We start from the raw sequence: 26,355 nt of genomic DNA on the forward strand, positions 1-26,355 counted from the left end.
AATGCTAAAGCACCGTTTAGGTATAGAAATAGAGCTGACAAATGAGTATAAGGATCTCAAACCTGGGAGAAAAAACAAGCCTGTAGATAAAGATTCGGTACATATCAACAATGCCGAAACCTGTAGTAAGTGCTCTGAAATTTGGGAAGAGATTTAATAATTGCTGTAGGGTAATACCGTGCTAAATGTTTTGGACGTTTTGTTTGTTTTATTGATTCTATTCTCAATTTTTATTTCTCATAATTGCTTTATTTCTGTGAGAAAATTAAGGCTCAAGGAGGTTGTTCTCTGAAAATGTCATGGCTGGAATTTACAAATAAATTACAAAAACTAATAAGTAACGTTAGCAAGATTACAGATACAGTTTACTATGAAATTTAATTGTATTTCTGTATGTTAGCACTATTCATTTAAAAATTGGAAATTACTTTTCTAAAATAAACCTTTACAATAGCAGAAAAATAACAAATATTTAGGGATAAAATTGACAAAATATGAAGCAAGTACAGGACCTGTACACTGAAAGCTAGTGAATAGTAAATATTGCCAAGGAAAAATAAGAAAGACCTAAATAAGTGGAGCAAGATATCATGTTCATAGATTTGAACACTTAATTTTGCTGTAGTGTCAGATTGTCCCAAACTGACTTATAGATTCAGTGCAATTCTGGTCAAAAACTCAACAGACGTTTTTTGTAGTCTAATCAGCTAACCTATAATTTACATGGAAATCGAAAGGACCAGAATATCCAAAACAATTTTGAAAAAGAAAGATGAAGGTGCCTAGATAAGTCAATGAGGAAATGATAATCTTTTCAGCAAATCTTGCTAGACCATTTAGATATCCATATACAAAAAAAGTAAACCTCCATCCCTATTTCATACATATAAAAATTAATTTGTAATTATTCATACATCTAAATGTAAGATCAAAAACTAGAAAACTAGAAAAAAAGGAAAACCTTAGAAACCTTGAGTTATCAAAGGTTGCATAAATAGAACATAAAGAACATGAACCATTAAGAAAAACTTTTTTTCTTTTTTTCTTTTTTTTTTTTGAGACAGAGTCTCACTCTTGTTGCCCAGGCTACAGTGCTGTGGGCGCCATCACGGCTTAACTTCTACCTCCCAGGTTTAAGTGATTCTCCTGCCTCAGCCTCTCAAGTAGCTGGGATTACAGGCATGCACCACGCACCACCGTGCCCAGCCAGTTTTGCATTTTTAGTAGAGATGGGGTTTCACCATGGTGGTCAGGCTGGTCTGGAACTCCTGACCTCAGGCAGTCCACCTGCCTCAGCCTCCCAAAGTGCTGGGATTACAGGCATGAGCCACCGCGCCCAGCCTAAGAAAAACTTGATATTCCAACTTGGCTGGTAGTTGGGGGAAAAAAAGAAAAACTTGTTAAATTGAACTTACTCAAAATGAAATTTTGCTCTTCTGATAAGAAAGGAGAAAGACAAGCCATGGTCTTGAGGAAAATATTTGAAAACCGCGTATCTAATAAAGGGCTAACATCCAGAATTCCTGCAACTTAAGAAGACAAGCTACTCAATTTAAAATTTTTTTAAATGGCCAACAGATTTGAACAGACACTTTGTGAAAGTAGAACTACAGATGACCAATAAGCACAAGAAAAGATGCTGTTATCAATCATCAGGAGAATGGAAGTTATACCAGAATTCATTACCATTACAACAACTAGTATGGCTAGATTTTAAAACACTGATATTACAAGTGTTGGTAAGGTTGTCAGTTAACTGGAATGTCCACATATCACTTAATGTGACTGCAGAATCACAGTCACTTTGGAAATGATTTGACAGTTTTTATAAGGTTAAACATAAACTTAGTATAAGGTCCAGCATTTCTACTTCTAGTTATTTACTTAAGAGAAATGAAAAACCTATATACATATAAGGACTTCTGTGTAAATATTTATAGCAGCTGTATTTTTAATGTCTCCAAACTGAAACAACTAGTGCATCAAACTAAATTTGGGTTTATACATGCTATGGAATACTATATAGCAATAAAAAAGGAAGAAACTACTTATAAATGGAAAATCTTTTTATTCTAAAAGCTCTATGTTGAAAGAAGGTAAGCACAAAAGACAACATAACTGTTTGATTCCATTTATATAACATAATAGAAAAGGCAGACTAATGGCACAAATCTATTCGACAGTTGCCAAGAGCCAGGGGTGGAATGAGAGAACTGACTGAAAAGCAGCAGCACAGAGAGGTTTTGGGGGTGATATCAGGGAATGCATATTATGATTGTAGTCATGGTTGCATTACTATAAACATTTGTTGAAACTTACAAACTCGCACACTTAAAATTGGTAGATTTTGTATGTAATTTATCCTTCAGTAAAGCTGGTTTTCAAATAGACTTTATTTTTTACAGCAGTTTTAGGTTCACTACAAAATTGGAAGGATACAGATTGCTCATATAATGCCTACCCCTACACATGTATAGCCTACCCCATTATGAACATCCCCCACTAGAGTGCTACATTTGTTACAGCTGATGAATCTGCCAAATCATTATCACCCAAACTCCATAGTTTTTATTAGGGTTCACTCTTGGTCCAATTACTTTTTAATTCCTGCACTTCATCTTTTGTTAAGTTCACTCTTGGGGTTGTACATTCTCTATGTTTGGATAAATCTGCCATGCATATATCTATCAATATAGTATCATGCAGAATGGTTTCATTACTGTATTATTTTACTGTGTCCTTGGGTTTACCTTTTTCAAAATGTCATAATCATACAGTATGTAACCTTTTCAGACTTTTTTCATTTAGTAGTATGCATTTAAGGTTTCTCCCTGTCTTTTCATGACTTCATAGCTCATATCTTTCAGTGCTGAATAGTATTCTGTTGCTGAGATGTATCACAGTTCATCTATTCACCTACTGAAGGACATCTTCACTGCTTCCAGGTTATGGCAGTTATGAATAAATTTGCTATAAACATCCTTGTGCAGGTTTTTGTGTAGATAAGTATTTAACTCCTTTGGGCAAATATTCAAAGAGTTTGATTGTTGGATCTGATAGTAAGAGTGCTTAGTTTTGTAAAAAACCACAAAATGTGTCAGGGTAGAGTAGGGACAAAAAAAGAGAGGAAGAAACCATCAAACTCTTTTCCAAAGTGGCTATACCAGTATACATCTCCACCAGCAGTGAGTGAGAATTCCTGTTGCTTCATATCGTTGTCAGCATTTGGTATTGCCAGTGTTCTGGATTTGGGCCATTTTAATACATGCATAGTGGTATCTCATTGTGGTTTTAACTTGCATTTTCCTGATGACATATGATGTAGAGCATCTTTTCATGTGCTTATTGGCCATCTGTGTATCTTCTTTGGTGATGTTACTGTTAAGGTCTTTGGCCCGTTTTTTTAATAGCATTGTTTGTTTTCTTATTGTTGAGTTTTAAAAGTTCTTTGTATATTTTGGATAACAATCCTTCATTAGATATGTATTTTGCAAGTATTTTATCCCAATCTGGAGTTTTTATTTTCCTCCTCTTGATGGTGTCTTTCACAGAGCAGAAACTTTTAACTTTAATAAAGTCCAGTTTATTCTTTTTTTCATGGATTATGCATTTGTTGTTTTGTCTAAAAAGTCATGGCCCCAGACCAAGGTCATCTAGATTGTCGTCTGTGTTATCTAAGGAGTTTTATGATTTTGCATTTTACATTTAGGTATGTGATTTATTTTGAGTTAATTTTTGCAAAAATGTGAGGTCTGTTTTCAGATATGTTAAAAAGCCGAGATCATGCCACTGCACTCCAGCCTGGTGCCTGGTGACAGAGCGAGACTCTGTCTCAAAAAAAAACCAAAAAAGACTATCTTTCCATCAGTATTCCCTTTGTCTTTTTGTCAAACATAATTGACTGTGTGGGTCTGCTACAGGGCTCTGTATTCTGTTCCATTGATCTATTTGTCCATTCTTTTGCCAATACTGCAACTTCTGTTTCTGTAACTTTATAGTAAGTCTCAAAGTTGGATAGTGTCAGTCTACTAGCTTTGTTCTTCTCTTTCCATATAATATTGGCTATTCTGGGTCTTTTGCCTTTCCATGTTAACTTTAGAATCAGTTTGTCAATATCCACAAAATAGCTTGCAGGGATTTTTATTGGGATTACATTGAATCTATAAATCAATCTGGGAAGAACTGACATCTTCACAGTATTGAGTCTTCTTACCCATGTACATAGAGTATTTTACATTATTTAGTTCTTTGATTTTTTTATCAGAGTTTTTAGTTTTCGTCTTATAGCTCTTGTACATGTTCTTTTAGATTTATACCTAAAGATTTTAAGTGTTGTTAATATAAATGTTATTGTGTTTTTAACTTGAAATTCCACCTGTTCAATGCAGATATATTGGAAAGTGATTGCCCTTTGTATACTGCCCTTGTATCCGTCAACATTGCTATAATCACCTACTAGTTCCAGTAGTTCTTGGCCATTTCTTTCAGATTTTCTACATACACAGTCATATCATCTGCATAGAAAGACAGTTTTATTTCTTCCTTACCAATCTATATACTTTTTATCGTCTTTTCTTATTGTAATTATCACTGACTTCAAGTATTATGTAGAAAAGTTTCTGATCTTAGTTGGACAACTTCAAGTTTCTTACCATTAGGATGTTATCTGTAGGATTTTTGTGTTATTTTTTATCAAGTTGAGGAGGTTCCCCACTCTTCTTGGTTTACTGAGAGTTTGTATTATCAGCCAGTGTTAGATTTTGTCAAATGCTTTCTCTGCATCTACTGACAGGATCTTGGGGTTTTCCTTCCTCAGCTTGTTGATGTGATGGATCACATTAATTGATTTTTCAAATTTTGAACGAGCCTTGCATAACTGGTATAAATTTCACTTGTTTGTGGTATATAATTCTTTTTATGCACGGTTGGTTTCAATTTATTAATAATTTGTTGAGGGTTTTTGCATCTATATTCATGAGAGATATTGGTCTCTTGGTTTTTTTTCCTGTAATGTCATTGTCTGGTTTTGGTATTTCAGTGATGCTGGCCTCACAGAATAAATTGGAAAGTGTTCCTTCTGCTTCTAGCCTCTGGTGGATACTGTAGAGAACTGGTATAATTTCTTCCTTAGATATTTGGTAGAACTTACCAGTGAACCCATCTAGGCCTGTCCTTTCTGCTTTGGAAGATTTAAATTATTGATTAAATATTTTAAAATACATATAGACCTCTTCAGATTCTTTGTTTCTTCTTATGTCAGTTTTTGCAGATTGTGTCTTTCAAGGAATTGGTCCATTTTGTCTAGTTTATGAAGTTTGTGGGCACAGAGTTGTTCATAGTATTCTTTTGATTATCTTTTTAGTGTCTATGGGATCTGTAATAATGACCACTGTTTCATTTCTGATGTTAGTAATTTAGGTCCTCTCTTTTTTTTCTAGTATAGCTAAAGTTTTACTGATTTTATTGATTTTTTTCCCAAAGAAACACTTTAGATGTCATTGGTTTTCTTTTGATTTCTGCAGTAATTTTTTTCTTAGTACTTACTTTCAATTTAATTTACTCTCTTTTTTTCTAGTTTCCTAAGGTAGAAGTTTAGATGATTGATTTTAGTTCTTTCTTCTTTTCTAATATACATATTTAGTGCTATTAATTTCCCAAGCATTGCTTTTGCTACATTCCACAAGTTGTATTTTCATTTTCATTTAGTTTAAAATATTTTCTAATTTCTCTTGAGTTTTCTTCTTTGATGTATGTGTCATTTAAAAGTGTGTTGTTTAATATCCACGTTGTAGAATTTTCCAGTTATCTTTTTATTGTTAATTTCTAGTTTAATTACATTGTGGTTTGAGAGTAGAGAGCATATGATTTTTATTATTTTAACTTTGTTCATGTGTGTTTATGGCCTAGGATGCAGTCTATCTTCTGCATATCTATGTTTCGTGTGAGCTTTAAAAGAATGTGTATTCTGCTGTTTTTGAATAAATTGTGGTTATAACCAGTCGATTGATGGTGTTGAATTCTATGTCCTTAATCATTTCTGCCTGCTGGATATGTCCATTTCTAATACTGGGGTGTTGCAGTCTTCAGCTATAGTAGTAGATTCATATATTTCTTCTTGCATCTCTGTCAGTTCTGACTCATGTATTTTGACACTGTTCTTTGACATGTAAATGTTAAGGATTATTATATTTCCTTGGAAAATGGACCCCTTTATCATTATGTAATTCCCCTCCCTGTATCATTATGTAATGCCCCTCTTTATCCTTGATAACTCTTCTTACTCTGAAGTTTGTTCTGTCTGAAATTAATGTAAGCTATTCCCACTTTGTTTTGAGTAGTGTTACAATGGTATATTTTTCTCCATCCACTTTTAATCTACATGTATCTTGATATTTAAAGTGCATTTCTTTTAGGCAGTATATAGTTGGGTGGTTTTTTTTAATCTGACAATCTCTTATTTAATTGGTGAATTTAGAACATTTACATACTAAGTGGTTATTGATATACTGTAGTTAGATTTGCATCTACCATATGTATTACTTTTTTTCTACTTTTTGCCCTCATTCTTTGTTCTATTTTTGTTTTTCATTCTTTTTCTTTTTTGGTTTTAATTGGCATTTTGACGCTGTTGTTGGGCACATAAATGTTAGGAATTACTGTATTTTCTGGGAGAAAGAACTTGAAAAAGGAAAGTTTGAAAATGTAAGCTAAATGTGATAATTGAGGAGGTTAAAGTTGTTTTGTATCAAGAAATGAAGGAGGTCTACAATCCTTCCAACTAGAGAAGGAATGTTCTGATTAGGAGTGTAGGGAAAGAAAGAAAATTAGAATATAAACAAGTTTTAAGGTAGAGAGGAGGGAACTGAAATTAACCCTTCTTGGATAGATCTTGACCTTAGTAAAAAGGAAGTCATCAAATGACAATGAAGAGGGCTCTAAAGGACCTGAGAGTCTTAATAAAAGAAGGCAGTTTTAGAATGACAACTATAGAGAATACAATAATCTAATAGATTTTGAATAAAAGAATTCCAAGCAGCAATAAGATCTAGGTCATGGATTTGGTCAGTATACCATCCTTTATTTTCCACAGCTTCTCTTAATTCAAACCAGAGGTCGACAAACTATGTGTGGCCTATAGGCCAAACCCAGCCTACCATCTGTTTTTGGGCAGCCTGCAAGATAAGATTGGTTTGTGATTTTTTTTTTTAATTATGAAGGGGAAATAAAAATAAATATTTAATGACACATGAAAATTACATGAAATGCAGATGTTAGTGTATATAAATAAAGTTTTATTGGAACATAGTTCTACTCATTTATTTACAAATTATAGCTGCTTTTCTGCTACAACTGCACAGTTGAGTTGTTGCAACAGAAACTTTATTGTCCACAAAGCCTAAAATATTTACTCTTTGGTCCTTTACAAAAGATGTTTGCATGCTAGCTTTTAGCAGCATCAGTTAAGCAGCACTGATAAGTGCTTATCTGTTTCTCTGAGACCATTCACAAGTCTGAGTAGATGTGTCACCATTTATTGATGCTTTCGAGGTATCAGCTGTTCTCTTTCCCATGCATCTCTTCAGCAGGGTAGGAAAATTATTACTTTGAACGTGTAGCTCTGTTTCTTGGTAAGGATAAGATACATTCCACTGACTCGAAGAAAAATCAAATTCTGTGCTTCCAAAATTCCTATATTTTAAAGTACTAGAACATCTCATGCTTTATGGAAAAACATATGGAACATGATAAGACATCTTGGCCAGACTAAAAATTGGAACTCCTGCAGCCAGGAAAACATATAAAGTCATCTGTTGTTTTTCTTATGACAAGCTTTAAAACAAAACGCTTCAGCAAACTTGAATGTTTAACAAACACATAGTGCTTACTGTGCCAACACAGTTTTAAGCATTTTACTAATATTAACCCACTTAGTTATCCTAATTACCCAATGAGATTATCACTGTTACTCTCATTTTATAAATATGGAAGCTGAGACACAGGTAGTAAAGAGTGGTATGGAATTTAACTCGTGCAGTCTGGCTTCAGAACCCTTGCTTAATAAAGTTATTTGTGGATATTTAACCCTCTGAATCTAAAATAAAAATTGAAACTATAAAAATAAATAAATATTTAAAGTCACATTACATTAAAAAATACTTCAATCTCATGAAGCTTCAAGATTGAGGCACTTTTTGTTTTTGTTTTAGATTTCTTATTATATACATATGTATGTATTTGACTTCTAGGCTCAGGGGATACATGTGCAGATTTGTTACTTAGGTAACTTGTGTGTCGCTGAGGTTTGTTGTACAAATAATCCCATCACCCAAGTAGTGAGCATAGTACCCAATAGGTAGTTTTTCAACCCAAGCCACCCTTCCAGCTCAAATAGTTCCCAGTGTGTATTGTTCCCATTTTTGTATTTATGTGTATTCAGTGTTTCGCTTTTTTATGGCTGAATAGTATTCCATGGTGTATATGTACCCCATTTTTTTTAATCCAGTCCACCACTGATGAGCATCTAGGTTGATTCCATGTCTTTGCTTTTGTGAATAATGCCACAATGAACATATGAGTGCATGTGTCTTTTTGTTAGCATGATCTGTTTTCCTTTGAATACCTTTCCAATACACAGTAATGGGATTGCTGGATTGAATGGTAGCTTTAAGTTCTTTGAGAAACCTCCACACTGCTTTCCACAGTGGCTGAACTAATTGACATTTCCATCAGCAGTGTTTAACTGTTCCCTTTTCTCCACGACCTCACCGACATCTGCTATTTTTTTGACTTTTTATTAATAGACATTCTGACTGGTGTGAGATGGTAGCTCCTGGTTTTAATTTGCATTTCTCTAATAATTAGTGATGCTGAGCATTTTTTTCATGTATTTATTGGCCACATGTATGTCTTCTTTTGAAAAATGCCTGTTCATGTTCTTTGCCCATTTTCTAATGGAATTGTTTGGGGTTTTTTTGCTTGTTGAATTGTTTAAGTTCTGTGTTGACTCTGGATACTAGACCTCTGTTGGATGCATAGGTTGTGAATAGTTTCTTCCATTCTATAGATTGCCTGTTTACTATATTGATCATTTCTTTTACTGTGCAATAGCTCATTAGTTTAATTAGATCCCACTTACCAATTTCTGTTTTTGTTGCAGTTGTTTTTGGGTTCTTAGTCATAAATTCTTTGCCAAGGCTAAATTTCCTAGGTTTTCTTCTAGGGATTTTATAGTTCTGGGTCTTACATTTAAATCTTTAGTCCATTTTGAGTTGATTTTTGTACCTGGTATAAGGAAGGGGTCCAGTCTTAATCTTCTGCATATGACTAGCCAGTTATCCTAATAACATTTAAGAATAGGGAGTTCTTTCCTCACTGCTTGTTATTGTTGACTTTGTTAAAAATCAGATGGTTGCAGGTGTGTTTGGCTTTATTTCTGGGTTCTCTGTCCTGTTCCTTTGGCCTTTGTGTCTGTTTTTATACCAGTACTATGCTGTTTTGGTTACTGTTGGCTTGTACTTGAAGTAAGGTATTGTGATGCCTCTAGCTTTGGTTTTTGTTGTTGTTGTTTTATTTTGTTTCTTTTTGTTTTTTGCTTAGGATTTCTTTCTCTCTTTTTTGGTTCCATATGAATTTTAGAATAGTTTTTTTCTCATTCTGTGAAAATGACATGGGTAATTTGATAGGAATAGCATTGAATTTACTGTCTTTGGGCAGTGTGGTCATTTTAACAATATTGATTCTTTGTATCCATTAGCAAGGAATGTTTTTTCATTTGCATTATCTCTGAATTTCTTTGAGCTGTATTTAGTGATTCTCACTGTAGAGATGTTTCATGAAGCACGTTTTGAATCAACTAGTTGTTTCCACTTCATTTTTCACTGCTTTTTAAATTTTTTCACTGTTTGAATCCCTAGATGATACCGTGACTGAATTTTTATTTTTATTTTTAGCCACAGTGTCTATTCAGATAATTTTTTTTCCTATTTGTTCTTTTGGTGTGTTTGTGATCTTTAAAATCGTCTACTTATGTCTCTTTTTTCAGTAAACTCCAAAACCTTTTCTCAGTGTAGTTGTGAGGCTATATCCCAGAATATTATTAAATCTGTGTTATATCTTCGTTCCCATTTTTACAGAATCTTTCAAGTAAACAGAATTAGAATTCAAAATTTGCACCACAAGCCAGTGTGTCTTTCCTAAACCGTATTTTGCCTTTTCACAAGTCTCAATGGGAGAGACTTTATAAGGACTTACATAAAAGGGGTCACTCTTTTTGTCTTAGGATAATTTGAAAGGAAGCACCTTTTTTTAAATTCATACACAGACTATAGGAGTTGGTAAGGTACAGAACTATCTTTGCCCAAAGCAAGGGAAATAACTTTTATCTCTGACCTCCCATGCCACCCTTTAATGACCTGAACCTCCTTAAACCCTGACCCCCAAAAAAGGTTTTTCTCTCCCTTGGAGAGCCTTTTTATGTTTTGTTTTTGTGGAGAGCTGTTGCATGTTTTTTAAATTTGTTTTTCAGTCATATAGTTTGTCAGTGTCTAGTTTAGTCATCTCTGTCCACACTTATCTGCCATTGATATGCTGCTGGAGATTGTGTGTATGTGCTTTTGGTACCTGCTTTACTTTTATTTTTTTTAATATGACTTTTTCTCTTGGATATTGAGTGTTAGAGCATAAGAGCCCAGAAATTTGAGGCAGACTTGAATCTGAGGCAGATTTCAGCTTTTCTACTTACTTGGGCATGTTAACTTCTCTGAGTCTCAGGATCTTTATCTCTAAAAAGAGAATAATCGCTTGCCCACTTTCACCACTGTTACTCAACATAGCATTAGAAGTCACAGCTAAAGCAACCAGACAAGGAAATGAAATACAGGGCAATCAAATTGTTAAGGAAGAAGTCAAATTATTCTTATTACTAGATGATAGGGTCTTTTTTTTTTTTTTTTTTTTGAAAACAAAATGCTTCATGAATTTGCATGTTATCCTTGTGCAGGAAGCCATGCTAATCTTAATCTTCTCTGTATTATTCCAATTTTCGTATATGTGCTGCTTAAGTGAGCACAATGATAAGATCTTCTAAGACTCCACCAAAAACATATTAGAACTGATAGGCAAATTCAGTAAAGTTGCAGGATACAAAATCAGTATACCAAAATCAGTAGCACTTCTATATGCCAACAGTGAACAATCTGAAAAAGAAACTAAGAAAGTAATTTCATTTAAAATAGCTACAAGTAAAATTAAATACCTAGGAATTAAAGAAATGGCCGGGCACAGTGCCTTGTGCCTGTAATCTCAGCACTTTGGGAGGCTGAGGCGGGCAGATCACGAGGTCAGGAGTTCGAGACCAGCCTGGCCAACATGGTGAAACCCCGTCTCTACTAAAAATACAAAAAATTAGCCAGGCATGGTGGTGCATACCTGTAATCCTAGCTACTAGGAAGACTGAGTCAGGAGAGTCACTTGAACCCATGAGGCGGAGGCTGCAGTGAGTTGAGATCATGCCATTTCACTCCAGCCTGGGCAACAGAGCAAGACTCCATCTTGGAAGAAACAAAAACAAACAAAGAAGTAAAAGATCTCTACAATGAAAACTATAAAACACTGATGCAAGAAATTGAGGAGAACACACAAAAATTGGAAAGATATATTCCCTGTTCATCGATTGGAAGAATCAATATTGTTAAAATGTCCATACTACCCAGAGCAGTCTACAGATTCAGTGCAATCCCTATCAAAATACCAATAACGTTCTTCACAGGAGTAGAAAAAAAAATACAAAAATGTATATGAAATCACAGAAGACCCAGAATAGCCAAAGCTATCCAGTGTAAAAACGACTAACTGGAGGAATCACATTGCCTGACTTCAAAATATACTACAGTGCTATAGTAACCAAAACCACATGGTACTAGCATAAAAACAGACACACAGACCAATGGAAAAAAAAAATAGAGAAATCAGAAACAAATTCATACATCTCCAGTGAACTTATTTTTGAGAAGATGCCAAAAACATACATTGGGGAAAGGACGGTCTCTTCAATAGATTATACTGGGAAAACTGGATGTCCATATGCAGAAGAATAAAACTAGACCCCTGTCTCTTGCCATATGCAAGAGTAAAATCAACATGGATTAAATACTTAAATTTAAGACCTCATACTATAAATCTACTAAAAGAAAACATTGGAGAAACTCTCTAGGACATTGTTCTGAACAAAGATTTCTTGAGTGATACCCCACAAGCACAGGGAGCCAAAGCAAAAATGGACAAATGGGATCACATCAAGTAAAAAAGCTCCTGCATAGCAAAGGAAGCATCAACAAAGTGAAGAAACAGCGCACAAAATGGGAGAAAATATTTGCGAACTATCCATCTGACAAGGAACTAATAACCGGAATGTATAAGATGCTCAAACAATAGGAAAAAAATCTAATAATCCAATTTATAAGTGGGCAAAAGATCTGAATAGACATTTCTTAAAGGAAGACATACACGTGGCAAACAGGGTTATGAAAAGATGCTCAACATCATTGATCATCAGAGAAATGCAAATCAGAACTGCAATGAGACATCATCTCACCCCAGTTAAAAGAGCATTTATCCAAAAGACAAGCAATAACAAATGCTGACAAGGGTGTGGAGTGAAGAGAATCCTCGTACACAGTTCGTGGGAATGTAACTTAGCACAACCACTATGGAGAACAGTTTAGAGGTTCCTCAGAAAACAAAAAGTAGATTTATGCTGGATCAGTGATTGCTGGATCATATGGTAGCTCTCTTTTATAAAGTTTTTGAGGGTATCCCAAAAGAAAGGAAATCAGTATATCAAAGAAATATCTGCACTCTGATAATTATTGCAGCACCGTTGACAGTAGCCAAGACTTGGAAGCAACCCAAGTGTCTGTCAACAGATACTGGATAAAGAAAATGTGGTACATATATACAATGGAGTATTCTTCAGCCATAAAAAGAAATGAAATCTTATCATTTGCAACAACATGGATGGAACTGGAGGTCATTATGTTAAGTAAAATAAGCCAGGCACAGTAAGACAAACTTTACATGTTCTCACTTCTTTGTGGGAGTTAAAAAATAAAACAACTGAACTCACAGAGATAGAAAGTAGAATGATGGTAACCAGAGGCAGGGAAGGGTAGTTGAGGAGAAAGGGGGATAGTTAATGGGTACAAAAAATAGGAAGGTTGAATAAGGTCTATTTAGAAGCACAACATGGTGACTGTAGTCAGTAATAATAATTTTTTTTTAACACAGAGTCTCTCTGGATCATATAGTAGCTCTAGCCTAGGCTGGAGTGCAGTGGCTCAATCTCTGCCCACTGCAGCCTCCGCCTCCCAGGTTCAAGTGATTCTCCTGCCTCAACCTCCTAAGTAACTTGGATTACAGGCATGCACCATCACACCAGCTAGTTTTTTCTATTCTTAGTAGAGACAGGCTTTCACCATTTTGGCCAGGCTGGTCTTGAACTCCTGGCCTCAAATGATCTGCCCACCTCAGCCTCCCAAACTTCTAGGATTGCAAGCATGAGCCACCATGCCCAGCCTAATTGTACATTTTAATGTAACTAGACCAGGGGTGGTGGCTAACATCTGTAATCCCAGCAATTTGGGAGGCCAAGGTGAGTGGATCACTTGAGGTCAGGAGTTTGAGACCAGCCTAGCCAACTGGCAAAACCCCATCTCTAACTAAACATACAAATAAATAAATAGCTAAAATAATATAATTGGATTGTTTTTAACACAAAGGATAAATCCTTGAAGTAATGGATACCTCATTTACCCTAATGGAATTATTACACATTGTATGCCTCTATCAAAATACTCCAACTACTTAATATGTACCTACACAAATTAAAGATTTTTTTTTAAAGGATAATTCTAAATTCTGTATTAGAGCTTTAGAGATGATTAAATGAACTATTTATACCTGTATATGAAAGTAAATAAAAGCACCCAAATGTTAGACTCCTTTCCTTTATATTGGAAAAGTTATTATACTTTAAGTTCTGGGATACATGAGTAGATCGTCCAGAATTGTTACATAGATATGCACATGCCATGGTGATTTGCTGCATCCATCCCCCCTGTCATCTACATTAAATATTTCTCTTAATGTTATCATTCCCCAATCCCTCCACCCCCTGCTATCCTTCCCCTCATCCCTGGCTTTTTATTAATATCCCAAGCCTCTCACAACGCACTTAGTCATGGTTATAATAGAAAGTGAGAGAAAAGGAATAAGAGACAGAGCAATAATAAAAGCACCAAATTTCAGCCAACCTAGGGAAGAAGAGCAACACTTTTTGCAAGAGGAGGACATAGAAAAGTGTAGGGAGAAAAGGCCCAAAAAATGTTTGAGAGAAGACATTTCTTCAAAATAATAATGTAAGATGTTAAAAATTGGAGTTTGTTCAATCAAATTAATACTTAATGAGTTGCTTTGATTGTATTAGGCTCTTTATTGTTGCATTTTTATCCTGAAGTGTTAGAGATGGTTAAATAGATACTAAAGTATGTTGACATTTTCTGAAACTTTAACTTTCTCATTTCATAAACAGCTGTAGAAAATAAAAATATAACATAATATGTATTTATGAGTGCCTAATATAAGATTATATTTACTATATATTTGTTTGAACATCCCAAGATAGAATTTAACAGAAATACTAATAAGTAATTATTTAGTCCATTAAGTCTAATGGGAGAAATAAGAGGTGGGAAAATAGTGATTTAGTTCTTATTACATTACGTTTTTCTTCTTCTGTTTTGTATGCCCTCATGATAGACTTTATTACATTCTTGTAGGTAGGCTAATGAGTCACACTTAGATTCCTAAAATTGTGTGTAAAATTTGTAATCATTTTAACTTGTTACAGAACACAGAGCTTGTCATATCACACTACTTTTGCTCCCTTTTTGCATTTCTTTTTTATAAGTATTTTTAGAATATTGTCATGTCTCCTTCTACCACCTTAACCACTATCCAAACGTGTATTTTTTGAAAGTTCAATCTTTCTTGTAGTTCGGTCATACCTAACCTATAATCATTTTGGTTTCTCTCTTCTTCACGCTCTGTAATTTGTTTTCATGTTTTATTGACTCCTAAACCTGGAAACAATAATTTTTTTTTTTTAAGATGGAGTCTCACTCTGTCACCCAGGCTGGAGTGCAAGTGTTGCAAATGATCCACCTTTACTACCAGACCACCCAGGCATAAAGACCCAGGACTTCGGATGCTCTCTTCAGGAGTTTTTGGGGTATTCCTTAGCCCATTTCAGATCACTAGTTTGTATAAATTAATACTTGTAGGGTTTGCCTGTTAAGAGGAAGTTAATCTAAATAAATGGCTTTTACATCCCTTTTTGCCATTTACAATATGTATGTTAACCATAGTAAATTCATTTCTTTTCTTGAGCTATATATTATGGAAAAATAGGGCAAAATCATGATTAGTCTCCATCTCGCTACTATTAATACTTTACATTATTCTTCATAAAAGCATCCCCCCAAAAGTGCTTTTTCTAATGACTTTTTAAGATTCAGTTTATATGTTCTGAATTTTTTTCTTTAATGTAGACCAACAATGAGGTATACATTAAAAGCAGCATGAAATTGAGTTTTTAGTGCTATGAAGCACTAATATAATAAATACTCTTGGTTGAGAGGATATTTCAAGCTGAATTTTAAGTGCTTGTTGTCATGTTGACACAAAAGGAAAAACAGGCCCAATCAAACACTGTTATAAAATGTTTTACTCTAATGTTATCTCATGCATGCTTTATTTTATGGCAACATTCCTTTCCTTACATTTGTTTCAGTTAAGTACTCTTCACATACCTAAAGTACCTATTTTTTGCCTTTGTAAGATGGCTAAATGTTACTACATGTTGTTTGTTTTATTAATGACATTACATATTTTATTTGATCATGATATGATAGATGCATTGAATTACTCAAGATACATGCTTGAAATTCTTATAAATCCATGGTACAGTTGTCAAACATACTCAGCGTTTTTAACTCAGCAAAAAAAAGACCTCTCACATTCATTTAAGAATTAGCTTGTAAGCCAAAAATGACAGATGTAGTATTGCAGCTGAGAAGTGAACTGGTTGAAGAAGCCATCTAAATGGCAGAAACATTTGGGGAAATACCCAAACTCCTTTTAAATTCCTCTCTCACATTCTTTAGTAATCGTTGTTGCCACAATTATGTTGGCTTTATAAGTTTTCTCTACCTTCTTGCTTTTCAATTTGGAAAATTTCACAGTTGAAAGGGAGACACCTAGAGAGTTACTAGAACTCTCTTTCTCTATAGTTTTTCCTTTTTTTTTTCCAACTCACTGGAAATCTTTGGGCACTATAATTTTATGTGTACATTTTTAAACTAATGTAATTGTTCCCCTAATTTTCATTGAAGATAATTGTGGTTCAGTATCTAGGTATATTTAAAATTCTTAAATATACAGATAACTAAAAAGCAAAAGAAAACAATTGGTAGAACAATAGGTAGCAGTAATTGACGAAAGTAAAATCTCTAAGATAATATTTTGTATTTTAACAACATGAAAGGCAAGTAATTTCAGATATATTCTCTGTAAGTTATGATACAAATATATATGTGTGGCCAGGTGCAGTGGCTCATGCCTGTAATCCCAACACTTTGGGAGGCTGAGTCGGGCAGATCACGAGGTCAGGAGTTCAAGACCAGACTGGCCAACATGGTGAAACCCCGCCTCCACCAAAAAATACAAAAATTAGCTGGTCGCGGTGGCTCATGCCTGTAATCCCAGCTACTTGGGAGGCTGAGGTAGGAGAATTGCTTGAACTGGGACCCAGGAGGTGGAGGCTGCAGTGAACTGAGATCGCGCCACTGTACTCCAGCCTGGGCTACAGAGCAAGACTCTGTCTCAAAAAAATAAAAATACGTATATATGTATGTGAATATGGTTTTATAGTTTTTAAAATACGTAAAACTCTTATACTTTTTGTTTTCTTAAAGTAAAAAAATTAGAAGTTATAGATTGGGTATAATATGGTAAGGGTGCTTATTTTTGTATTCTGAGATCTTTTAAATGTTTTCAGGATATAAAAAATAACTAACCAAACAAAGACCTGTACCCTATACTATATGCTTATTTAGTAATACTTCATCTCTGTTTAGCTAATAATACTTTGTTGTGAGAAGTAAAAGATATATCTAAGCCCAAATTATTTAAATAGAAAGTGCTTAATTATTTTATTTTTTAAATTTCTCCTATAAAAAAATTTTTGAGTTGCCTTCAGTAAAATTAATTTTAAGTTGAACCATGTAATGTAAAAACAACTAATTTTCTCCTCTCACTTCTCTTTTCTCAGATATCTTTACCAGTATGGGATATTATTTCTTCAAGATGTATACTTTCGTTCTTTTTATGTAACTCTAAATGTCCTTGTGTGATTTTAGATGTATCCATGATTCATGTCTAAATGTGTATATAATGAGTCAAGTTTTAATTTTTAAAAACATCAGAGTATATGAACACAAGTAATACCCTCCGCCAAAGTCTGGATAGTAGAAGCCTATATGCTTTTTCTGACAGTGTTGGTATTGCTCAATTCAGTTATTTTTAGCACAGTCCTTGGAATAACTTTTTTTTTTAATTTTTTTTTTTAAATAATAGAGATGGGGTTTCACCATCTTGGCCAGGCTGGTCTTGAACTCCTGACCTCGTGATCCACCCATCTCAGCCTCCCAAAGTGTTGAGATTACAGGCGTGAGCCACTGCGCCCAGCCGAATAACTTTTAACAGTCTTCTTCCTTCAAAAATGAGTTTTGTTTCTGGAAATTCAACTATTATTCAGAGTAAATCCCATTACATTCAGTGGATGAATAAACTGGGTATACCGTTTGTTGTGAACAATGGGTTAGAAATTGGGGAGAGTTTGCCTATTTAACAATGAAAGAATTGTTGAGAATGGAAAATTATGAGGCCAACTGAAAATATTTTTGAAGGAGGTTTAATAACAAGATTTTTAAGTTACAATATTGGGGAAAGGATAGCAAATTCTATATGAAAGTATAATTCATATGTAATATGCATAGCAAACCTACATAATAATATCAAATATTGGTGAAGATATGGAAAAACCACATTTCATATACTTACAGTTGCATTTTAAATTGATGTAGCCATTTGGGAGGGAAAATGTGTGTATTCAAAATTTCAAATCTTTTGACCCAGTAATTTCACTTCCTGGTATCTTTCTTAGACATTTACTTGTGCATGGGAGGCAATTCTTAGGATGATCTTTGAAGCACTGCGTATAATGTGTTGAAGCATTTTGAGACAATCTAAATGTTAATCAGTTTAGAATTGATTAAATGATTATGTCCACATTGTGGTCTATTATATAGCAAATGAAAAGAATGAGATCTAGACATGGAAAAATTGGATCCCAAGACAGCCTACATGAAAAAAGGAAGTTACAGATAATAGTATGTATGATATGATGCCACTTGTTTAAGAAAAAGAAAAACTGATAAATCAATTCATATGTGGTATACATGCATGTTTTAAAAAAAGACCTTTTAGAAAGATACACAGAAAACTAAAAACAGTGATTATCACTCAAAGGAGAAATGGAATTGAAAGTAGTAATAGAAGTCTGGGCTGCGTGCAGTGACCCATGCCTGTAATCCCACAACTTCGGGAGGCTGAGATAGGAGGATGGCTCAAGCCCAGGATTTCAAGACCAGCCTGAGCAACGTAATAAGACCCTGTCTCTACAAAAAATACCAAAAAAAAGTCTGTCATCTTTATTTGTTATGTTTGGAGTTTTTATCCTCAAAGTGGATTTAATAAATTATTTCTAGATCTGAAAATAAATTTGAAAATTTTTACCTGTGCAGAGAAGAAGGAAATTTATGAAGATATAAACAGCTTATCTTTGTGAGCAAGATTGAATTCTCAGTTGACTAGAAGTGTCAGCTTCTGTCCTCCTTGTCAACTCCAATTTCTTACGGCTGAATCTACCAAAGACTTCCTATCTGGAGATTCAGGCCCATCTTTGTTTCACAGAACTCCTTTCAAGTGTAGAAAGTTTATCAACTTCTGCCTCACTTGCTTGAGAAATTTAAAATTAAATTTTCCTGCTCATACAAAGTACTCAGTGGTCTATCTGTGACTACCTACTTCTTTGTATTCTTCCAAGCTACAGTATTCTCTCTATTGACCCATCTCTTCATATTTTAACAAGAAGTCGAAAGTATCTTTTAGTGCTTTGTTTTTAGTTAATTTACCTAATGACTTAATGCTAAAAATCCTTCCCTGAACCTTTACCAGTACTGGGGATCTTCTGACTTTGCTTTAACTTCTTTTGCCAATCCACCTTGGGGCAGGGTCTTACTTCCCCTGATCTCTTTATCTACACACAGTTGTCCTGCCACATACAGATAAATGCTTTTCCTCAACTGTTATACTGTCTTACTTCCAACCTAGACCAGTTAAATTACTTAAAGCAAGTACCATATTCTGGCCCTGGTGATTGATTACATGAACCTCACCACTGAGTTTTAATACTTTTTAAGTGTTCTGCCTTAGAATACCTGTTTACCAAATGAGATTTGATAGCTGGGTTCAACATTTTTAATGTAGTACAAGCCATGAACATTTTATGGACAGAATTCAAAGATCAGTTGTTTCTCATTGAAATAAAGAAATGAAATTAAATAAGTGGTTAAATGGGTTAAATATGGGTTTTTCACCTTACTACTATTACTCAATGATGGCCTTGTTATTAAGAGTTGGGAATAAACCATATTCATGTATAGCTTAATATATCAGAGTGTAACAAGTAAAACTTCCCTTGTAGTCTATATGTAAAGATTGCCAATATAAATTTTGTTATGAAAACCTGTTATTTGATGTTTTATCCAGTGCTTTTATTACCAAATAAGTTTTTCTAATCCTGAGACACAAGTGTAACATTGATGTCTCTCCTGTGGTTACTTCTCAGCATCATAGAACATGTCCTGCTACTGGTAGTTTAATTCATCCTAGCCTGAGAGCACTTCTTATGGGTTACTTTGTTTGTAGCTCCCTGTAAAATAGCTGATTTTCACCTTTTAGCATTTTTTTTTCTCCCCGTGCTTCCAACCCTAGAATTGCTGTTGCAGTGTCTATTCCTTTAGAGAAAACTGTTAGTTCTAGTCCTTTCTGTTACTTTTAAAGTAGTATGTGATACATTGGTGGGTCTTATGAAAACTAAAAACCCAGTTACAAATGTAGCATAAAGACAAATGGAGCCAAATTTTGGGCCTGGGGATCAGATGGTTGTGAGGATAGGTGGAGATTCTGTGTGGAAAATTTGACCTCTTAAGGTTACTTTGCTAATAAATTAGAATATCAAACATGAAGTTGTTAATGTATGAATAATACTGACTTACCTCAATTAAGATGTTCAGATTGAGAGTATGAGATGAGAAGTCTGAGTCAACAAAGTAAAATGTGCTGGGTTATATTAGCAAAACAAGTTAAGTGGGAGTTACCCGAAACTAGCTTCTGGGCATCATCAGTTCCTCACTGCTGGAGATACTTTTGTAGGTATATTTGTTCAACGTTTTCACATTTCAGTTTAACAAATTAAAATAATTACACAGGCATAATATTTGAGGCAGATTCTTTCAATTATGTAAACAACATGTGAATAGACTAGTCCTTTAGAATTCTTTTTATGAAGCTTCAATTTATGAAACTTACTATATTCAGATTTCTAGGAGATAATTCTCATTATCACCAAATGGTTTATTATGTTTAACTTCTGTTAAATTTTCCGTATTCTAAATATCTAAATATTGTTTACTGTTTAACTTTTCAATATAAAGAAAAAATAATTTTCAGGTACCATGTAATGAATAAAAATATGTGATGCTAAAAACTAAGTCTTTAATTACCTATTTGTAGTTGGCATTGATATCCGAAGCAACAATATCCTGAATCCATAAAAGGCAAAATTTGCAGTTTAATCTTTTTAAAATAAATAATCTTAAAGATTAATACCATTCTAAATTACTTATCCAGAATTTTTTTAGCTTTTTTTTTTAACCTATACATGTCAAGGAACAGAATTTATTTTATAATGTGGTCTCTGTGTGTTCTAGTCTCACAAAGTATTGATTTCACACATTTAATGCATTTATATTTATAAAACAACTTGCCTCAAATTAATAAATTGTTTTTAGTAAAAGGTTTTTTTTTTTTTACCACTTCACACACACTAGGATGAATAATCAATGTGTGGCAGACAATGGTAAGTGTTGTTAAGAATGTGGAGAGATTGGCACCTTCATTATTGCTGATGGGAATGTAAAATGGTGCAACCATGTTGGAAACATGTTTGGCAGTTTTGGCCAGGCATGGTGGCTCACACCTGTAATCCCAGAACTTTGGGAGGCTGCGGCAGTTGGATCACCTGAGGTCAGGAGTTCAAGACTAGCCTGACCAACATGGAGAAACCCTGTCTCTACAAAAAAAAAATACAAAAGTTAGCCGGGTGTGGTGGCACATGCCTGTAATCCCAGCTCCTCAGGAGTCTGAGGCAGGAGAATCGCTTAAACCTAGGAGATGGACTTTGTGGTGAGCTGAGATCACGCCGTTACACTCCAGCCTGAGCAACGAGAGCAAAACTCTGTCTCAAAAAAAAAAAAAAAAGTTTGGCAGTTTCTCAGAAAGTTAAAAATAAAGTGACATATGACATAGCAATTCTGTTTCTAGGTATATAACCGAGAGAAATGAATTTATGTTTACACAAAAACTTGTACATAAGTGTTTATGGTAGCATTATTCATCATAGCCCAAAATCAGAAACAACCCAAATGTCCATCAACTGATGATGGGTAAGCAAAATGGGATATAGTTATACAATTGAATGTTATTCAGTCATAAAAAGGAATGAAATGTTGATTCATGCTACAGCATGAGTTAACCTTGAAAACATCAGAAGGCCACATGTTATATGATTGCATTTATATGAAATGTTCAGAGTAAGCAAACTTTTAGAGACAAAAAGTAGATCAGTGGTTGTCAGGCCTGGATGAAGAGGAGAATGGGGAGTGACTAATGGACATGGGGATTTTTTAAGGTAATTAAAATGTTTTTAATTAGATAATGATGTGCAATTTTGTAAATAAGCTAAAAACCACAGATTTGTGTACTTTAAAAGAGTGAATTTTATGGGATATGAATTATGTCTCAAAAAATTTATCAGGTTTGCTTTTCTATATAAAAAGAAATTTTTAAATAAAATTGTAAAGAGTTTTGCCAGGATTTTCCAAAAAAGTTAATCACAAAAACTGACATTCACTTTAAAGCTTCACTGTATATGAATGTGAAATGTGCATTGTATGACACTTCCACCAATCTGAATATGAGAGTGCCAGATGTGAAGTAGCCCATGGTGTATATGTAATACCCATCTTCTCTGATTATATTTTGAATGTTATTTTCACTTACAGGAGTGAAATAGCCTTTAAAAAGCATTTCAAAATTTATCTTACCTCAGAAATATGAGCTAAGAATATTATGTAATTGGAGAAAGACTATTGCTGTGAAGTGTAATATAAAATTGGGCTTGAGACCCAACCTGAAATGTACTAGTAGTGTGTTCCTGTTAAAGAAATTACTTGACCTCTCTGAGCCTCAGGTTCTTCATCTGCAATATACCTAGCAGGTCTGTCATAAGGATTAAATGAGATACCACAGATAAAATAGACTATGCTCTCTGCTTTCCTGCCTTGCACATATCTCACGTTTCTTCTCCCTAGAACACTTCCCACCCCTTAACTCCTCCTGCCTTACACACACACACACACACACACACACACACACACACACACCTTACACTACACAAACCGAGTTAGGTCTCCTTCATATATGTTCCCATTGAACTTGAACCTAGAGATTACACTATTGAAGCACTTACCATACTCCATTGAATTTTCATATTTATTTACCTGTTTTCCCCAGAAAACTGTTCTTTTAAAAAGCAATATTTTATCTACCAATATATATGCATTACCTAGCATACTGAATAGCTCAGTAAATATTTGAATAAATGAATTTTAATAACATCTAGCATTATACTGGGTTCATAATAGCTCCCTGAAAAGACATAGTATGTCTGTATTTTGCTTTCTGTTAGAATACAGTCAACCTTAAGTATTTTCTAATTTATAATAGGTGGTGATTTATATGTTAAGTGGAAATGTTTTTTATTACTAGTTATACCTGTGGAATGAAGAGAATGTTTCTTATCTGAGTTGTAATAACCTACTTGTGGGTCTGTATTTATCTTCACAGTTTGCACATTACTTTTTTTTCTTGTAATATCAAGGTATATGTATATTTACTAAGTTTATTTTACAAGTGTTTCATGAATTTGTAGTTTAATGTGCATATTTCATGGCTTTCGTCTCCATCTGATATTATTTAGACTTAGGATGAAATAGCAAGCTTAGAAACAATGCCATGGATTTAAGAAGGCCTATGAAAAGTATAGAAATTAAATCATCCTAAACAATGTAACTGAAATTTGCTCTTGCCATTTTTTATTTTAAATGTACAAAATAATAGGAAATATTTTGGAGTGGAAGGAATGAAAATAAGGGTAGAATGGTGAAAGTTAATTGATATGTTCACTGGAATTACATATTTTCATACATATACCTATCTAAATTATTTATAAAAGCTTTGCTGAATAAATATAAACTATTAACTGCACAAATATGGGGGAGTAGAAAATGTAGAAGTTTATGTTTAAATAAGTCACTGAGGCTGCTTTCTTTAGAGTGGCATAACCATTCTGCTTCTTGCAGGTACAGAGAACTACAGCTTAGTACAGAAAGCAAAGTAACAGAATTTCTCCATCAAAGTAAGTTAAAATCTTTTGAAAGTGAGCGTGTTCAACTTCTACAAGAGGAAACGGCAAGAAATCTCACACAATGTCAACTGGAATGTGAAAAATATCAGAAAAAATTGGAGGTACATGTACAAGCCTTTCTTTCAACATTAGCATGGCATTTAAGCTCCCTAAGTACAAGATTTATATTGAGTTTTATTTCTCCTATAGGATGTGGCACTACCCTGCACGGAATAAACACAAGGAAATATGTATTTCAGAAAGATGTATACTGAAAAGTACTGGAATTGTTGGGAAACAAAAAAAGTGAGAAAAGATCTCATTCACAATGGCAACCAAAAATATATATGACTTGGAATATTTTTAATAAGAACAGTGCAGAATCTATATGAAGAAAACTGTAGAACTTCACTGACATATATGAAATGAATCACCATGTTTCTGGGAGGGAATGAAGTATACAGTTTTTCAGTTTTCATCAGATAATATGCTATGTTTATGTCTAATCAAATGCCAGCATATTTTTTAACTAAAAATAATTCTATAGTGCTGCTGGAAGGAAAAACAAATAGAGAATAGTTAATATTTTAAAAATGCTTTTTAAAAAGAAGTAATGGAAATATATATCACATTTATCACATTTTAAAGTGTGTTCTGAGGCAAGAATAATTAAACTGCACACAAAATTAGTTCACAAATGGTATAAAATGTAAAGCCCTGAAGCATATTTACATAAATTTAAGAATTTATACATGGTAAAGGTCATATTTCAAATCAGTGGAGAAAGTATGGGTTGCACAATAAATGATACTGTGATAATCATTTGAATATTTAGAGAAAGTAGTTGAATCAATACCTCATACCATATAGCAAAATACCTCATACCATATAGCAAAATTAAACTCAGATGGATTACTAAGCTACATATATATGTGTGTGTGTGTGTGTGTGTGTGTGTGTACATATATATATGGATGTATGCACACACACACACACACTTTTATAGCTACACAGACACACTATATATATAAAAATATTAGAAGTAAATACAGATGAGCCAGTTGCAGTGGCTCATGCCTGTAAATCTGGCACTTTGGGAGGCTGAAGTGGGTGGATCACCTGAGATCAGAAGTTCGAGACCAGCATGGCCAACATAGTGAAACCCCTCCTCTACTAAAAAACCGTAAAAATTAGCCAGGTGTGTTGGTGCACACCTATAGTCCCAGCTACTTCGGGGTTCAGGTAGGGAGGATTGCTTGAGCCCAGGAGGTTGAGGCTGCAGTGAGCTGAGATCACACCACTGCACTCTAGCCTGGGCAACAGAGCAAGACTCTGTCAAAAAAAAAACTTAAAAAGTAAATACAGATGAAATTATATCTGATGTTTACATATGTTAATCTGATGAAAGCAAGGACAGAAATCATAGGAAAAATAAAACCTGAATTTATTTTAAAAATATAATATTAAAGGCAAAATAGAAATGGAAAAATATTTGTGTTAAATATGAGCAAGGGCTTATGTCCTTAATTTTAAAAGATATTTTATCAAGAGGACATGCCTTCCCCTTCTGCATAAATAAGTGGAAAAAAAGGAATGGACCATTTCCAAGAAAAGAAATGCAAATTACTAATAATAAATGAAAATGTGAATTCTCACTGATAATTAAAGAAATATAAATTTAAGGATGGGCATGGTGGCTCACACCTGTAATCCAAGCACTTTGGAGGCCAAGGCAGGTAGATCACCTGAGGTCAGGAGTTCAAGACCAGCCTGACCAACATGGTGAAACCCCGTCTTTAAATAAATTAAAAATATATATATAATATATATATATATGTATATACATATATATATATATATATATTTAATCTTTTTTGTTACCTTTATATAGGTCTGTGTGTTGTTTTTATAGTGCTGGCAAGACCCTTAAGTGGGAAATCTCATGAGTTAGAAAATGGAACAGCCTTTCTGGACACTATAGTAATCTATGTTAAAGGCCTTAAAAAGTTGATCCAGATTGTGAATTTTAGCTCCAGGTTGACTTCAAGAACAAACCAGCAATCCTGAAATGACCCACAGACCATCAGGGGAACACCTCATGGGACAAAAGAATCTGAACAGCCTTCAACCCTTGACCTTCCCTCCAACGGAGCCTACCCAAGTGAAAAGGAACCAGAAAACCAACCCTCATAAAAACAAGGCTCGTCTGCACCTTCCAAAAAGTACACTAGTTCACCAGCAGTGGATCCAAACCAAGAAGAAATCCCTGGTTTAATTGAATTTAGGAGGTTAGTTATTAAGCTAATAAGGGAGGAACCAGAGAAAGGCAAAGCCCAGTACAAGGAAATTCAAAAAAACGATACAAGAAGTGAAGGGAGAAATATTCAAGGAAATAGCTTAAAGAAAAAACAATCAAAAATTCTGTAAAC

At 34.1% G+C, this 26,355-nt stretch overlaps 1 protein-coding gene and 1 pseudogene across 4 annotated transcripts in view; one reads left to right on the forward strand and one right to left on the reverse strand.

The window, feature by feature from the left end:
* PIBF1 (progesterone immunomodulatory binding factor 1) overlaps window positions 1-26,355 on the forward strand; it is a 233,138-nt gene that overhangs the window by 84,811 nt on the left and 121,972 nt on the right. For all 4 annotated transcript variants that reach the window (XM_012442862.3, XM_012442863.3, XM_012442866.2 and 1 more), the window contains exon 11: window positions 23,883-24,048. In XM_012442862.3, the coding sequence (XP_012298285.1) occupies window positions 23,883-24,048 (166 nt within the window). The remainder of the gene's footprint in view (window positions 1-23,882; window positions 24,049-26,355) is intronic.
* LOC135271635 (U6 spliceosomal RNA) lies at window positions 10,955-11,068 on the reverse strand (annotated as a pseudogene).

This window comes from Aotus nancymaae, unplaced genomic scaffold, assembly GCF_030222135.1.
Source record: "Aotus nancymaae isolate 86718 unplaced genomic scaffold, 86718_ANA_hifiasm-v0.15.2.pri h1tg000088l, whole genome shotgun sequence".
Lineage (NCBI taxonomy): Eukaryota > Metazoa > Chordata > Mammalia > Primates > Aotidae > Aotus > Aotus nancymaae.